The sequence below is a fragment of the Eptatretus burgeri genome, chromosome 13, assembly GCF_056783735.1.
Source record: "Eptatretus burgeri isolate ZD-2024b chromosome 13, Ebu_testis_v1, whole genome shotgun sequence".
In the NCBI taxonomy this organism is placed as follows: Eukaryota; Metazoa; Chordata; class Myxini; order Myxiniformes; family Myxinidae; genus Eptatretus; species Eptatretus burgeri.
The window spans coordinates 30,380,012-30,397,511 of record NC_140973.1 but is presented as its reverse complement, the minus strand read 5'-3'; the positions used below and the strand labels follow the sequence as shown (position 1 = coordinate 30,397,511).

The following is a 17,500-nucleotide window of genomic DNA, read 5'->3' as shown; positions in this document are numbered from 1 at the left end:
ACCAGCAACCCCCTTCTGGTGATACTACCAAAATCAAGAAAGACTGCTCACCTTCACTCTTTCATTCCTTTTTTCCCCCTTTATTACTTACGAAATCTTTATGACTTCCATCCTGTGTTTGTGTGTTTATGTGTGTGTGTGTGTGTGTGTGTGTGTGTGTGTGTGTGTGTGTGTGTGTGTGTGTGTGTGTGTGTGTGTGTGTGTGTGTGTGTGTGTGTGTGTGTATATGTGTGTGTTTGTTTGTAGGCACGACAACTCGAGAACGGAAGAAGCTACCAATGTCAAATTATACCACGTGATTCAGGAGGGTGATGGCTAGTGCTGATTAGATTTTGGTCAAAATTGGTCAAAGATCAAGGTCACAGTGAGATCAAACATCCAAAACATTCGATTTTTGATGGTTTGGTACAGAATCATCGTAGAAACTTCTGGTTTGCGTCGCTACCTTCTCTCGAGACAGCTTTTATTAGACAAGGTCAGAGGTCAAGTTGACGATTTCGTAAGTACGAGTCTATGACTGCTTGTTTTTATTTTTATTTTTATTTTTTTACTATTATTTTTGAAGGGTGGTTGTGGTTGTCACAATTCATGGACCAACCTGTGAAGTTCTGTTCTCAGTTTTGTTTTGAAGGGTCTTTCAGGATCACCATGGAGCCCCGGACAGCTTCCATCTGCAGTTTGTTTGTATTAATATTCTCAGGGATGATTTTTAAGATCTCTGCAAGGTTGTTCTTCATTATTCCCATTGCTCCAATAATCACTGGTACAATTTTGATCCTCTTCAGATTCCAGGATCTTTTCACTTCATTTTTGAGGACTTGGTATTTGGTCATTTTCTTGGTTTCTGTGTTATTTAGACTAAAATCCCTGGGAACTGAAACCTCAATTTTCAATGCTGTTTTTTATTTTTATTTTTTTGTTAATATATGTGTGTGTGTGTATATATATATATATATATATATATATATATATATATATATATATATATATATATATATATATATATATATATATATATATATATATATATATATATATATATATATATATATACACTATAACCAGGTCGCAATGCTTTGTTTTCTATGTTGACAGTGTGTGCACTTGCGTGTGTTTGTCAGTTTGTCAGCGTCACTGTGGGTCGTGGGGGGGGGGGGGTGACACGATCACCCTTTGGGTAATGTGTTGGTGTATTCAGAAAATGGACTGGTAAAATAATGTTGTGTGGATGTCCCCTACCTCAGTGAATTTATTCATTATTTCAGTGAAACCGACCTCGCTGAAGCAAATGCTTCACAACTGACTGGGCACGAGGCCAATTTGCTGAATTCACGTCCGAGTGATTGACTTTCGTTTTGTAATACAGCCTTTATAAAACTCAGGATTATCATGAATTTAATCCTCCAAGAGTAACAATCGAAACGCCGAATTGTCGGTATGACAAAAATGGTGGGAATATGAATACACACGCAGCCTTTATGAAATAAATAATTTAATTGCCACATGAGATAGATGGTGCAAAATTCTGGACAGATGGACAGACAGAAAATGCATAACTTGTTGTACAAGAAAACTAAAATGTAGATATGGTGCCTTACACACGACTGCCATGCACACGGAGTCGGGCAACTGAAGGAAACCTCAGGCACAGCGTGAAGAACCTCAGGCAGAACGGACGCTTCTAAATGGAGATGTGATCCATTCGTATTGTTCATAAATAAGGTTGCCAGAAGTGCAATATTAACTGCTGAAACTGTTTTCTAGGTGTAACATACTTTCTCATGCCAGAGATATTGTACTGTTGTGAGCTTGTGCTCACTGCAGTGAAGACTTGGATTGTTGTTACTTGTAGTACACCACAAACTATCATGCTGAAGCTGTGGGATTGTGGGGGCTGAGGTGAGGACTTTTAAGAACTGAAAAATACAAACATGATAGATACTGTCCATGTTAAATTTGAAATGCAACAAAATGAGACCATGTCTCATTAAAATCAAAATTTCAACATCATCACAAATATCTTGAAGGAGTGCTCTTTTATTTTTGTATTTGGCCATCGGAGCATTTCCTGTCTCCAAGCTGCCAGGCTGAGACTCCCTACGGTCATCTCATGAGTAAATGATAGAGTGATACTTTGGCTGCGTTCCATGCCGGCAGGTGAGATAGAGAGAATGAAACAGAAGGAGAAAGATGGTCATAAAGATCCTGCACTGCTGGCACTGGGCCTTCTGCAGCAGCAGGTTGCCGAGGAGATAGCTCACACTCGCAGCCAGGTGGCTGCTGCAGCACAAAGGCAAATGGAGTTTGACAAGACTGGCGTTCTATCACTGGAAAAACATGCAAAGGTGCGTTTTGTATGGCTGAGGAGGTTCTGGCTTTAAGAGACCTTGTTGGACTTAATTGAATACTGAATGGGGTGACAATCCTGAATAATATTTTTGAATGTAGCAGTTTTTAGATTTTACAGTAGATTGGAAAGTGTGTTGTATGTCATCGTCGCATTTTCTTTTCACCATTGTGCTGACGAGCAAAAAAAAAAGGTCGTCTTAAAGATTATTTGTATTACCCATTTTCCTGTTGAATCAGAATTGAATCAATAAGCATTGGATAAGAGTAATTTGAGAGTGAACACAAGGACAGATAGAAATGCAGTATTGAGATTATGAATAAAGTGAGGAAATGTAAAAGTTTGTTGTCTGCTTCAACTGTTACTTTATGCTTTTTTTGTAGAAGCCAATCAACGTTAATTCGACAGATGTGAAAGTCGAGGAGAAGAAAAAAGAAGAGGGGATTTTGGGAAAGAAGGAAGATAAATTTGAGGAGGATTTTACGAGTACAGTGGAATTCTTTGATGGAGGGAATCATTGGTGTAAACTCTGCAACACCTTATTTGTTGACTTCAATGATTTATTTTTTCATTTGCACACCAAAAAACACCGACAGGTAAATAATTGCTTGTTTTTATTTTTATCGTGCACATGCAATTTTGTGCTTTCATCCATAACAGATGTTCTACAAGGCTGGTGTATTTCTATCGTTTTAACAGTCTTTGCGTGTGCTGTTTTTCTCTTCAGTGGGAAGACACCCTTGACCGTCCATGGGCAAATGTTCAGAAGAGCAATATTGTTAAAAAATCCAAAATCTTGCAGAAAGTTCCAGGAAAAGGCATGTGAACAAAAAAGGGCATTTTATTTTACTCCATCTCTGATGAACAATTGCACTTTGTTTATAGCACACAGTATTGCTTTAACATTAATTGTGCTGGTTGTATTAATTATTTCTGCTTGTGTACAATATACCTGCTGGCTTTTGCTTTGTCTTCTTGACTTGATCTTGTGAACACTATTTAAACTGTAAATTGCTGTTTTTATTAGGTGCGGAATTTATTATGCCAGTTAGGGCATATTACTGCAAGCTTTGTGATGAGTTTTCTGGTGATCCATCATGTGCTCAACATCATGTGACGTCACCAAAACACAACTTTCAGTTTGAGGTGAGGAGGAGTTCTAAAGCTTTTAAATTTCTGGAAGGTTGTAAGAGTATGGAGTGGTTTATGCTTTTGTTCTGTGTGTATTCTCACACGTGTTTATAAGCATCGCAATGTACCCAGCAATTTCTAGCTATGCTGAACAGGCATTCAAAAATATGAGTGAGGAGAGTGGGGAGGGGAGGGGGGGGAACTTTATCATTTAGAAATCGTTGCGGCCGATTCCAAGTCAAGGCATGGTTGAACAGGCCAAAAAACATGGCTTCAGACCCCAGCGAGGTTACCCAGGAGACGCCTTAAGACCTCAGAGAGCGAGGTGGCCGAGGATTGCCTGATAAAGGATATAATTAAATAAGGCCATTCATTATCTTCAAAACAGGAGGAGATTGGGACCATACTCTATGCAGAGCATTGGTGCTGCTTAAGCAGTCTCCTTGGCTATTGGGCACAATCCTGGACGGGTCACCACTCTGACACAGGATACCAGCATGCTGGCACTCATTTGCCGACCTCGGAAGGATGACAGGCCGAGTTAACCCCACCTGGTATTAATTCAACAGCTGAGCTGGATTTTAACTCAGGATCCAAGGATCCAAAGCCCGCCTCCCTAACCATTAAGCCAACACTCGGCATATCTTCAAAAGGGGTGTTTTAATTAACCCAAACAACCAATTTTCATTCATACACTACCTTGGAGTTCCCTTTGCACATATGCAAAGTTTGGGGTGTCGAATAATTCTCAGTGCCTTCTGTACATTTGAGTCATTTATTAAAACAAAACATATGCAAACGAACACAAACATATCGAGAAGGAGTATTCAGAGGAATTCAATGAGCCACACAGTCTTCCTCTGATTCTGCAGTAGATGGAAACTTTGAATTCTTATCTAGTATTCAGTGAGACTGTGTCTGTTCATCCTCCAGACATGCTGATGCTTCAGCTGACGTTTTGGGGTTCAGGGGGGAAATCACTCACAGCTTTGTGGCAGCAGCCACCTGGAGGTCAGCTTAATTTTGAAGGGCTAAGGAATATTTATGACCTGAAGGTTGATAGGAGTTCTGGTCATTATTTTCACACATTCCATTTAAGCTCGACTCTTGTTTCCAGCCAGACATTCAGGCACCAGTATATAATTATTTATATATAAGAATCCCTTAATAAGCTAAATATAATATAGTCCAGGCAAAATGTCGGATGACCTCACACAAATTGCAACAAAAGTAAACTCAACAGATTTTGATTCCTGGATATGTCCTCAGTGACAGAAAAAAGTCCTAAGGGATCCTCCGGGGGGAAAGTCCTGAAATCATGGAAATCCAATATGGCCGCCACCCGGCTTCGGGGAAAATGAGAAAATTGTAGATTGAAATTTTAATATGTAAATATATGTTTTTCTGCATTCTAATTGTTTCTAGTTATGGTCAGTATATTGATATACAAGAATAATTGTAAAAAAGTGAAATGTATTGAGGGTAAAATAAAAATTATAGCTATTTTGTCCAAAAATGTCAATTTTTTGTCCCCCAATTTTTTTTTTTTACCTGATACTGATTTTGGCTCCTGGACAAAAAAAAGAAACGTTGAAGACACAAGATTAAATCAAGTCTATGGAAATACAATATAATTATGTAAATCATTGAAGCATGACAAAATTCACAATTCCACTCGGGGCAATCACATCTGCCTGACGAAGGTTTCGAAATGAAAATTCGCATTAAACTCAGAAACTACATCCATTATAAACTTACTTTTCATGTTGAGAAATATCAAGCGTATTAAAGTTAGAACTCGACAATGTCGTCATCATCCTCATCATTGTCACATGGAGTGTTTGTGCAGCCAGAGCCCCTGAAGTTTCCACAAGCTGGAGTGCACTCAATGTTGTGCTTCTTGCATGTGCATCTCATGGTGCTACATTCAGCCTGGCAGTTGCACCTAATGACACGTAACATCTTTTCAGGAGCTGGAGCTATTGATGTCTGAAATGGCACAAAACCCTCGTCACACTTCTGCCAATCCCAGTCTGTCGGAAGAAGTTCATCTGCACATCTCTTCCGTTCTTGGACTTGCAGATACACGCGCAGGCTGTGATACTTTTCTGCTTCTGATGTTGGTGGTAACGTCTGTGGTTGCCCGTGAGAGGAGCTCCAAGCCACCTTGTCCCAGTACTGCTGATACCGGAGGGTGTCCAGGGTGTCAGTTCACTTTCCGTTGTTGATTATCACCAATGTTTTTTCTCCTGCATCTGTCACATCACATATGGAAGCTGGATATGTATCAAAAACCTTGGCCTGCTCACGGAATGTGTTGTTTGCTATGAACTTTTTGAGGGAAGCTCCCTTTCCAATCCCATGAAGACGAGATGTCGTGTCGCACCCAAGAACTGCATGTAGAAACAGTATGTGCTTGCATATGTCTGTACCAATCATTTTCTTTGCAGCCTTGATGTTCCAGATGCGAGGCTTCTTCGTGTTCTTCTTTGGCTTGGGACAAAAGAAGAGGTCATGGGATTCTAAGCTTGCATGGTAGCACAGGAGGATGAGGAGGTGTGTCATCACCAACTAACACAGTGTTGGTGACAGTAGCAGACTGCACGGCCTTTAGTACAATCAGGAGATCAGCATCCCCTGAGGCATGGTGTGTCTCACAGTTCTTCTTCTGAAGCTCTTCACTCAACATAAAAATGAATCTCTCTTTATTCTGCCTATTGGCAAGAAACTGTTCCTTCTTCATTGTGAGACACATGTCAGCTGTAAATGTCACAGTAGTGCCAGCATTCCCTTTAGACCGTCTTTGGTGTGTCATGTCCTTCGTGTTGGTACTCTCATAACCATCAAACACGACTATGGCATCTCTGTACTTCTTCGTTACATAATCAGTGTACTGGTGGCATTTGTCTCTGTATGTAGATCCATGAGACCATGGAATGCGTTGAACAAGTGCCCCGCCATCCAAAACATACTGTTGCCCATCATTGGGGATATCGGCTGGGACATCGGATCCAAGAAGATCCCAGATGGCATCAGCAAAGACTGGCTTGTGTGCTTCTCGGAGCTGAAGAGAGGAATCAAAGAGGGCTGGTGGATAGCTGCACAGTTCATAATTGAAGGCCGACTCCAGTTCTTCTGCTGTCTGTGCAACAGTGATCAGTCTCTGGAAGAGGAGTTGTGGGTCAACCTAGACTTGCTCTCCATCAATCTTGACAAATGATTTCATGCCAAGGGTGACAACTTGGTCTTTCCTCTTAAATGTGTACTCGGCAGGTGTTTTCCCATCCATAGATTTCAATATTTTGGCTCCTGCAGCATGTGCTGTATCGACGTTGATGGTGGGGTGTGCATGAACTCCAGTGGCAATGTTCCTCAGACGTGGATCACTATTGAACGGATTCCGTTCCTGTAAATACTGAGGAGCTGATAGTGTGTCCTTCCAGTCATGAGATTGTCTTGCCTTGGTCATGTCCTTCTTCTGCTCTCCAGTGTTGTTGTTCACACCTGTGAGCTCCTGCATTGCCTGGTTTATTTCTGCACAGGCAGGCATTGATAGTAGCCATACCAGCCGTTGTTGCTCTGTCATTCCTCGCCCTCGTGTGAGCCCCACGCTGGTCTTCAAACTTCTCATCAGAACTTGTTCGATGATCAGGTCAGATGAAAGACCTGCCCACAGGCGATCACTTTGTCGAACCACATGGAACCCCTCATCAAAACGTTGTTGGACATTGGGATGTTGAGTTTTGAGGTTGGACATCTGCTGCAGATACACCCTCGCAGATTTGGCATACAGGTTGTGGACCGAGGCTGCCAGGTAAGGCAGCATTTCCTGGATGGCCTGTAGATGTAGTGCCCAGTTCCCAGTGCGCTCTGCCCGGATGTATTTGCGTAGAATGTCTAGCATGTCCATATACTGAACCCAGAGCGCTGAAGTTCTAGAAGATATCTTTGCAGACTCGGCATGCTTCTGAAGGTGGTCTTTGATTCATTTCAAGACATCAGACTTGCATACTTCTTCCACAGACAGTGTCCCAGCCATCAGCTTCTCATAGAGGGTACAAGCTTCGTTGAAGTCTGGATTATTGCTTAGATCTGTATGCTGGCCATGTAGCGGCCTTGCAGCTGCTTCGGCCAAGTCCAGATCTTCATTCCCATTGCCGTCTGATGTTTCAGGTAGGCATGGTAGAGGCGCATTGAGCATATTTGTCAACAGCAAGGCATTGAGGGCTGCATCAACAATTAGGTGTGTGCGAACTGCGCGGGCAATGGCCTTGCCACGAAACATATGAATCACTGCATTGGGGGTTTGTATCAACTTCATCAGTTGTTGAAGCCAGGATGACACCATCAGGTGTCCAATACATCCGAGGAAACTCATCTCTGCGTGGAAGCCGCCCAAGCGTAGGACAATCCCTTTGAGATCACTTCCCAAAAGCTCCGAGTTGATGATCATGAGGGCCTTCCACCAGAGGAGCTGATCAAAGGTGATAACTGGAGTGACACCGTGGCGTCGTGCATGTTCACTGACAAACACCAGGGTCGAGTATATGCATGTGCTGTCACTCGAGTTCATGTCTATCATGGGCAGAAACATGATAGCCGCCTTGCCAGGGTGGTCACCCTTGTGTATGAATTGCATCATTCCTGACCATGCAGGTCTGGGGGACCCAAACAAGATGGATATCTTCCACAGAACATCAATATTTTCAGAGCAGTTCTGGGCTTTTAGGTTGACAAGTTTCTGGTACGTCACTGCTGTCATCCTGTGACTTTCTTCCTTGTGGTACCGTATCTGCACCCTTCCAACCATTGTGATATCACGAGACGTCACCTTAGCCCTGGGTATTGGCCGGCCTGATCTGGTTCCAGGGGTGACGGCGGCAATCATCCCCATGCCATGGAATGTGCCATGGCCATCCAGTGTGCGAATGTTATGGTCCACATTGTCAGCTGCATACTGCACAAACTCTGTTGTCAGGTTAGGGATGTCTGTTCCCTGTGACTGAGCAGCATTTCGTTCCAACTGATGCACCTCTTCATATGAACAGCAGAACCCGTGATGATGAAGGGAGTCGATGAGAAATCGTTATGCGAAGTGGTGATATAGCTGCACACCCAACCCAACCTGCAGTGGTGCCAGTAAGACTCTGGGTCTCGTTGCCTGCACTATGGCTTGCCCAATTGAAGCCACTTTAACACCATCTTTCTTTCCCACAAACAGTCCTTCAAGCAGTACCAGCAGAGTATCTGGTAAGTATTTAATGCCAGCCTCTTGCGACTGCAGGTCATCACCACATGGGTAGACTTCATGGGATGTTTTAATGTCTTCTTTGATGAGTTTGACAGCGGCTTGTACAAGCTTGATTTTCTCTTCAGTAGTGTCTTTTTCCTGCTGCTGGTTGTTGTAATATTCCTGAAGCACTGCCCTGGCTGTTGTCTAAAAGGTGGCCACGTTCAGCTTGCCGTTGATCACAGTTTGGATTATCCTGTCGCCAAAGTGTTCCCACAGCCTCGCCTTCATGTGGGTGTAGCTGTATGCTTCGTGGTTAGTGCCTGCCAGTTTCTGTGTCATGAGGTCATGAGATAATTGATGGTGATCTGCTCATCATCATTTTCCTCAAGATATCTTGCCACTTGCAAGAATGCTACTGTCTTCTCATCGCCTCGAGGCCATCCAAGCTTTGTCCTCTTGGATTCTTCGGTGTCAGTCATCTGAGCTATTGGTATCTGTTTATTTGTGCGAAAGTTAACACTGCATGTCTGGTGGTAAACTGCATCTGCTGCGTGCAAGTCATGCACATGCAGAATCCGTGCCTTCACAGCATCTGACCGACCAAACATCGGCTCGTTCGCGGCATATTGCCAGGAGCGTGTCCTTCAATTCAATTGTCTTTACTTGAAGCCACATCCTGCGTCTTCTGCTTCCTCCCAAACTTGGCTGGTCTACCACAGAAAAGGCACAGTGTTGAAAGAAAACCCCTCCTCAGATGACCGAAGTACATGTCTATCACTGCTTGTACTGGCCTTTGACTCTTCTTTCCTGGTATCCTTGGCTATCTGATGTGGGTTGCAGTATATATGCCGGCAGTCTATGCGCACCCTTTCCCCAGGTACAGTGTGAATGCTGTCTTTCCTTGTGCTGCTGGCCTGGTTGATGGCTGAACACCCCTTTTCTGTTGGAGTTGAAGCTGATGGGCCTCCTCCATCCTGTTTGCAGATGGCACACCGTTCAGGTCCCTCCATGCCTGAAAATAAAAATCCAGAATTCGTATAATTTTTTTAAAGTTTGAACTGACAATGTTATATTAACAAATAAACATAGCTATGGTATTTAAAATCAGAATTTGTCTTAATCCTATTAATGTATTAGCTATAGCCAGGCGTTTATCCTTTGTTTGGACCGAATACGCACAAAGTGCACATATTTCAAATTAAGGGGTTCGGGGTAGGCAAATGGAAATAAATTCAATAAAAATTAATATTGTGTGTTAATTCTTTCACCAGAGGATAGTACTAATGTCCCTGTATCTGGAAATGTATAGTATGTATGCCTGGGGATACATATGTTCTTGTATGAACAAACTTTCTCAAGTCAAAATATTTTTTAGGAAAAAAATATTGAAATTTTTGGACAAAAAAGCTATAATTTTTTTTATTTTACCCTCAATACATTTCACTTTTTAGGTCATCTCTTCGAGCATGACCTAATAATATGGGTGTCGATGTGCTTTGATCCTTCCGTCCGTCCGTCCGTCCGTTCATAATGAATTTGAAGCGGGAGATCTGGTCATTAGTGATCCTGATAGAGGTCGATGAGACGTACACGATGGTATGACTTTTAAGGTCACCGAAGGTCAAAGTCAAGGTCACGAGGCCTTTGAAGTTGCGAAAATGATGATTTTCAAATTCTATCTCCTCCACCATTTCTCAAGCGATCTTGAATTTGATTGCAGCATATGAATCTGTGGGACAATATCTAAATTTTGATTGGGCCGGATTTTCGATATTCGCTTTCGTTTTTGTGTCATGTGACTTCAAAGTTGGCAAAAAATGCTAAAATGACGATTTTCATGCGAAAATGACCATTTTCAAAATCTATCTCCTCCGACATTTCTCAAGCAATCTTGAATTTGATTGTGGCATATGAATCTATGGGACAATATCTAAATTTTGTCAGGCCGGATTTTCGATATTCGCTTTCGTTTTCGTGTCACGTGACTTCAAAGTTGGCAAAAAATGCGAAAATGACGATTTTCAAACTCTATCTCCTCCTAGATTCCTCAAGCAATCTTGAATTTGATTGTGGCATATGAATCTGTGGGACAATATCTAAATTTAGTCGGGCCAGATTTTCGAATTTCGCTTTCGTTTTCGCGTCACGTGACTTCAAAGTTTGCAAAAACTTCCCTACCTTCAGGAGGCTATATATTTTCTCGCAGAGATGCACGTCACTCCCGCACGGGTGTATTTTTTATAATTATTCTTGTATATCAATATACTGACCATAACTAGAAACAATTAGAATGCAGAAAAACATATATTTACATATTAAAATATCAATCTTTACAATTTTCTCATTTTCCCCGAAGCCGGGTGGCGGCCATATTGGATTTCCATGATTTCAGGACTTTCCCCCAGGAGGATTCCTTTGGACTTTTTTCTGTCACTGAGGACATATTCAGGAACCAAAATCTGTTGAGTTTGCTTTTGTTGCAATTTGTGTGAGGTTGACCAAATATTTCTGCTAAAATGCCTGTACTCATTGGTGATTCTATTATACTGGATAAAGATTAAAGATTATTTGGAAGGCCAATCTGTTTTGGGGAACAAGGGGTATTTTTACTGGGCAGATTGATTATCTTCCAATACAGAAAAAGAGATATAAGGTAATTTAAAGTGCAAATATATTATTAAAATAGATACATCTTCAAGCACATAGATGTAATAATCATGTTGAATTGGAGTACATTTCCCATTAAAGGGTTAAAACAATACATTGTGCTGTATTCCAAAAACATTTCCTTTTTCAAGTTAATTATCAATCAAGTTTAGTTGGCAACATTTGCATGTTTAATTTTTTTATCACCCTTTAACCCAGTTGTTCCCAACCTTTTTCTGATCGAGTACCACTTGGAGGTCCCATACTGTCGCCACATACCACCTGGTTCCAGAAAAACTCAATTCGATAAGATATATCAATTTATTCACAAGTAGAACACACAAATGAACTAACTGTCAACAAAGAACAAAATTTAATGCGAGGGCTGCATCTGTTTCTTCTCCTCCAGCTGGTCGATGCGGGGCATAACTTTGCTCACAGCACATCGGAAATCATGCCCGGGCGCAGCAAGACGGTTCTGGCTCTTTGACTTGATGGTCATCATGGCTGACAACCCCTGCTCGCACTCCCATGTAGAGGGGAAAATCATAGGCTATGAGCCAGACCCCCCAAATTGACCGGTCGGTACCATACAGATGGAGTAAGGCTCATTGTGATTTTTAGCAAGATATATGTCCCTAGATATGAAAAAAAAAGTGACAGCAGTGTATAACTCTCGGCCATCTCTGTTTTATCACCCGAAATATTATTATACGCCCGCTTCACTTCGCCAAAAAATGTGATATTTGCTAAAATTGGAATAAATATATTTTTAAGGACCACAGAGTGCCAATAATTTGCATACTGGATGCCAACTAATATAGTAATACAAATATAGAACATTTATGGGGGTTATTTGTCAAATTTTTGATAAAATGACAAAAAAATGTTAAATTTCGTGAAAAAGTGGCCGAAATCGCTTCGAGTTCAGAATTCACATTGTACGTTTTTGTCAATGTTTCAAAAATGAAAACTCCCAGAGTAACATTTGACCCCTCAAAATCTTCGCAAGGAACTACTGCATTGGAATATATCATTACTTTGTAATATGGTGGTTGTTTGGGGCACATATTTTGACAAAGTTCAACCATACCCCCTAATTTTGATATTTTGGAACAAAACATAGATTTTGAACATTTTAGGTTTATTTGTCTACTTTTGGTACCTCAGTATAATTTTTGGTATTAGCTAGTATCCTAAAGTAGGTATGTAACATCAGGTACATTATATTTCACAATACATGCAAAATTGCTGCACACTCTAGGTTTATCATAATTATGTTATCATTAACTGATCTCTCGAACAAATACACCTTGTTATTATACATTGTTATTACCAATCAATTTTAACACAATTGACACCGATTACTGGCATTTAAATTAAACACATACTAAATAATGCTTATAAATTGAACCTATCCTTTTATGCATCGGGCTACTTTAAATTACAATGAACGTCATACATATTCTACTTAAATCACTTGTAACAGAAAATAAATGTCTGAAATGACATCACGAAAGTGTCCCTCCCTTTAGATGCGCAGCATATTTGGCTCAGAACCTGTATTCTTGCTCCTCGTCAGATGGATCATCCTCGTCGAGGCTGTCGTCTGACTCGACAGACAATGGCTGATTGTCGCAGGCGGCAAGTTTACACATGTCTGTACATTTCAGTCCACTGGCAATGCAGACACAACTTGGTAGCTTGCAGCTCCTGGAACAATTACAAGCCAACAAATCCAGAAGAGCCTGAGGTGCTGGCTGTCCACTAATCCAGTCCACAGCCAGAGTTGTTCCATCCTGATCATCCCATTTCCATCCTTTTCCAACTGGACTGGGGGTCATTGGGTGCCTCTGAAGGCTTCGTTTCCAAATTGCTGCCTGGTAATTGGCCCGCTGTACGTGTTTTCGGAAGCAGTCATTGCTTGGAGGCAATTGGTGGCTCTCAATCCCGCCCTTCTTCGCACAGAATAGATGGTATCGAAGGCTATTAAGTTCCTTTGTACCAGACTTGGATGCATATAGGAGGCATGTGAAATTCTCCAGCGTATCCATAAGCTCCTCGGCCACATTCCATCCTTGTCCCAACTCTGCGAACGTTTCTTGGACCTCTTTGCTAGACCTAAGCAGTTTAAGCGCTCCGAGTTTGCCTTTGCCGGCAAATGTGCGGACAGTGTCGCAACCTGTGTAAGCATGCATCCCTATAAGTCCATGACAAACATCTGCACCCACTGAAGCTGCAATTTTGGTAATGTCAATGATTCGTTTCCGTTCTTTGGTGCCACATTTCTGGAACAATTTTGATGCAATTTCAGTATGAAACGCCAATGCCATGATGAATACGTCAGTGTCATCGGAGCTGATTACGACTGCTGGATATCCAGTCTGTGCAGCATGAGCAGCGTGAAGGAAGAGTCGAACATCTGCTTCCTCGTGTGTACTTTGCAGTTCAAGCACCTCCTGGTGTCCTTCCGTGGTTATTTTGTAACACTTGTCCTCGGTTGTTACAAATAAGACCTTTCCATTCAGACGCTTGGTGCAATCTGGTTTCCTCCATTCGCTCACCAGAAATGAAATGAGGCTAGACTTATTCCCAACATGGGCCAAGAAACTTCTCCATTGCCTTACAATTTGCGATGCTGTGATGTCCTGAAGCTTCAGTCAAAGTTCCTCTCCTCTGGCGAGCCTTTCACAGTTCTTGATGGAGGTATCTTGGTAGGTGTCGAAGACGATGTCGATCCTGTCACTCGTGCTGCCATCCTTCAGTGCCATCGACAAAACAAACTAGGCAATTTCCCCAAAGTTGACTTGATCCCCTTTCACCTTCTGGATTATGCTCATTCCATCTATTATAGTTGCAGAATGATCAGGAAGTTGGTTAGCTGGGGCTACATTCTTTTGTAGATAACTAGCAAGAGCAGCCTTGTTGGTTTTACGGTGGAGACCTTCTGAGGTTGCTAGTGCCCATGGTGACGGACCAAGAGGATGGGATAGTGCATCAGCCATCTGCAGATTTCGTCCCTGTGCCATCACAATGATGTGACCAAACGATGCTCTGTCAGCTTGAAGAATCACGGATCTGCCACTCATTTTGACTTGTTTCTTCTTGCATAAATTACTGAAGGTTTTCAGTTTGTTCATTTTCATTAGATCATGAAAGCGTTTGATTGTTGGGTCCGTCTCGAGTCTCTCTGCTTTGAAGTTTGTGTAGCATTGAACTCCAATGTCTCTGGCATTATTCAAATCCGAGCAGATATCTTCGGGGGCTTTTTTTGCTGTCGAGATACTGATAAGTTTGTGGGCTTCTTCAAATGGATTTACCCAGCTCTTCACCAGATGTACGATTGTCGAAACAGCATCCTCATCTTTCCTCATACGCGTTTCGTGCAGGTCAGCATGTGGAACATTTGATCCGTCTTCATGTACCATTTCCCTCATCTGACCAAGAAAGGCACTCCTGTGTTCTGCAGTAATGTCATAGCGCTTGATTGCTCCTGATTTAGACTAAACCTTGTTGTGCCTCCTGGGATCTGTGTATCCTTGTTCATAGTGACTTCAGTCGTTTGGTCAACGGGAATGCGTCCAAATGTATTGTGACTGGATAGTTGAACAGAGAATGAACCACCCAAGAAGGCCTGGTACACGGCTGGATGATTGGCTGCCAGATTGGTCATCTCAGCATAATACGCTGGTAGGTATCATGCATAGTTAACTCTGTCGTAAGCAAAACACCAGGGGATCATGTTGTGGATAGCAGAGAGATGCAAGAGCCAATTTCCTTCTCGAGCAGCACGCAACAGGGCAAGCAAGACGTTTTCAACAATGTCCACATAAGACATCCAAAAGCCTGAGAGTTCTCCATTTTCATGGTGAAGATGGTCTAAGAATTCGTTCCAGGTGGTGACTAGAGACTGTCAGAGAATCTCTGGTGTTTATATTGAAACCTATCCAGCTTGGTATGCGCTGCTTCTCTGCGTTGGTCATTCGAGCAAGTATCCAGATGAGGTTTTTGTTCGTAGCTGTGTACTCTATTACTATGCTCGTGTCTGTTGTGAGCAATTGTGGTCCAACGTGCTGTCCAGCAATGTATGTTGTCAATTCGTGATCAGAGACATCCAAAGATCTTTGCTTTTTCTTGGCTATCCCAGGAAGTGCTTGTTTCGGAAGATGTGGTCCATAAACTCTGGCCTGTACCACGATACCATTCACACGATGTGACGTTCCCTTTCCACTCAATGTTTCTTCCAATCTATCAATGTTGTCCCATGCCAAGTTGGTAAACGTATATGGTTGAATACTTGTTGGTATGAGTGTCTGCTGATTTAGATTAGCTGCGAGCTTCTGTAAGCACAAGGCTGTGTCATTTTCTTCCAGCTGAGAGTAAGATATCCCATGGCCTAATCTGTTCAACGTCTGTATCAACTCCGTATTCCCAGTGAGTGTTTTAACCATGTATGGAAGCAGTATATGTTTTGGTGGCTTCTGCATTCCACATGTCACTGCATATACCACATCTTGACTGAAGGATTCCGTGAGCATTGTTACTCTCCGTGAAGGGTGTATGTGTTCTGGATCACCAGTTAGTAGACCGATCAGAAACCGTCGAAGATATTCTGGTGCAGTGAATGATTCCTTCTCCACGTCAGACGGGTAATAGGGCCAGGTTGTTGGTTTTTTCTCGTCCTTTATTGTTGCTCTCAAAAATGACGATGACTGATCAATGATCTTCGAGATATTTGTTGATATATCTTTCCAAGTTTTCAGCTCCCTTTCCATATCGCAATACTCACTGACGATATCTTGCATTGTTATGCAATCAGGTACAACAACAAGTTTTCCTTTTGCGTCAGCGAAAATCTGAATACAGTCTCCCAACTCCTGTTCCAATTTCTGACGGAGATGTTTCTTGGTGGATTCTGTTAGACGATGTATGCCTCTGGCAGACATCATCGTTCGCAGTTTCTCTGTAAGTGTTGTAACTCGGACAATTTGCTTGTTGGGAACGATATCAGTTCGTATAGAATGAAACAGTTCTGCATATGATTCGTCTTGCTTTTCGAGATAAATATCATTCTCCTGAGAAGGAGCAGGCTGTGTCGAGACCAGGTGCTGGTCTTGTGTAGTCCCTGTAGCAGGAAGTATGATAATGTGCTTCAGCAGCAACTATGTCCCTACTCGTTATGGCTAAAAGCTTGGTGTCACACTTGCGGACTGCACAAGCTCGAAGCTTCTGGTCCGATCTCAACTCCACAGATTGGACTAGTTTTTCCCGAGTTGACATTCCCTTGTATCTCTTGACATTTTCGCAAAAAATGCATGTGTAGTCATAGATGCGTGATTCTGATGAGGATCATCTTGCTGGTCGCTTAACATTGGAACACCCAGCAACAGCTTCCTCAGTTGAGCTTGGATCTGTTTTACATTTCAGGGCTTCCAGATCTCCCTTCATCGTGAAAATGCTCCTGCATTTCCTATGGTAGAATATCACTGGAATCTCCTTGTCTGTCACCGATTTAGCAATGTCAAGTATAGCGGAGTGATCTCTTACTTGAGCAGCATTTATTAGGGTTTTCCATGATTCAAAACTTTGTGGACTGGTAAGTTGTTCATTTGGATCAATACTCAGCGATTCCTTGTGAATTATACAGTGTCTTCCAGTTGGCTCTTCGGCCTCATCTCTGGTTTGTTCTTCCATTGCAATTGAACTAGCAACTACACATACTGGGCAAGCACTAACACCACCACCACCACCATTACAACATTACCTGGAATGACAAAAGGAAATAACAATTTAGTTGGGTAATACAGATGGAAATACAGTAATGTTTAAGGCTATCCACTACTTTTAGGCATTTTTAATACATGTCGATGTTTCAATTTGTGAAATATTGCATCTGGGATGTTACATATTTATCTCGTTTTTTGTAATACTAAATAGTTAAACCAAAAATTACACTGTGATACCAAAAGTACACGAATAAACCTAAAATGTTCAAAATCTATGTTTTGTTCCAAAATATCAAAATTAGGGGGTATGGTTGAACTTTGCCAAAATATGTACCCCAAACAACCACCATATTATAAAGTAATTATATATTCCAATGCAGTGGTTCCTTGCGATGATTTTGAGGGGTCAAATGTTAC

General features: G+C 41.9%; 1 protein-coding gene and 1 pseudogene across 6 annotated transcripts in view; one reads left to right on the top strand and one right to left on the bottom strand.

Moving 5' to 3' along the window:
* Positions 1–17,500, top strand: part of ZNF318 (zinc finger protein 318) — a 127,608-nt gene that overhangs the window by 90,704 nt on the left and 19,404 nt on the right. For all 6 annotated transcript variants that reach the window (XM_085851881.1, XM_085851884.1, XM_085851879.1 and 3 more), the window contains 4 exons: positions 2,158–2,345; positions 2,731–2,943; positions 3,075–3,165; positions 3,375–3,493. In XM_085851881.1, coding sequence (XP_085708007.1) covers positions 2,158–2,345; positions 2,731–2,943; positions 3,075–3,165; positions 3,375–3,493 — 611 coding nt within the window. The remainder of the gene's footprint in view (positions 1–2,157; positions 2,346–2,730; positions 2,944–3,074; positions 3,166–3,374; positions 3,494–17,500) is intronic.
* Positions 5,983–9,721, bottom strand: LOC147014166 (uncharacterized; annotated as a pseudogene).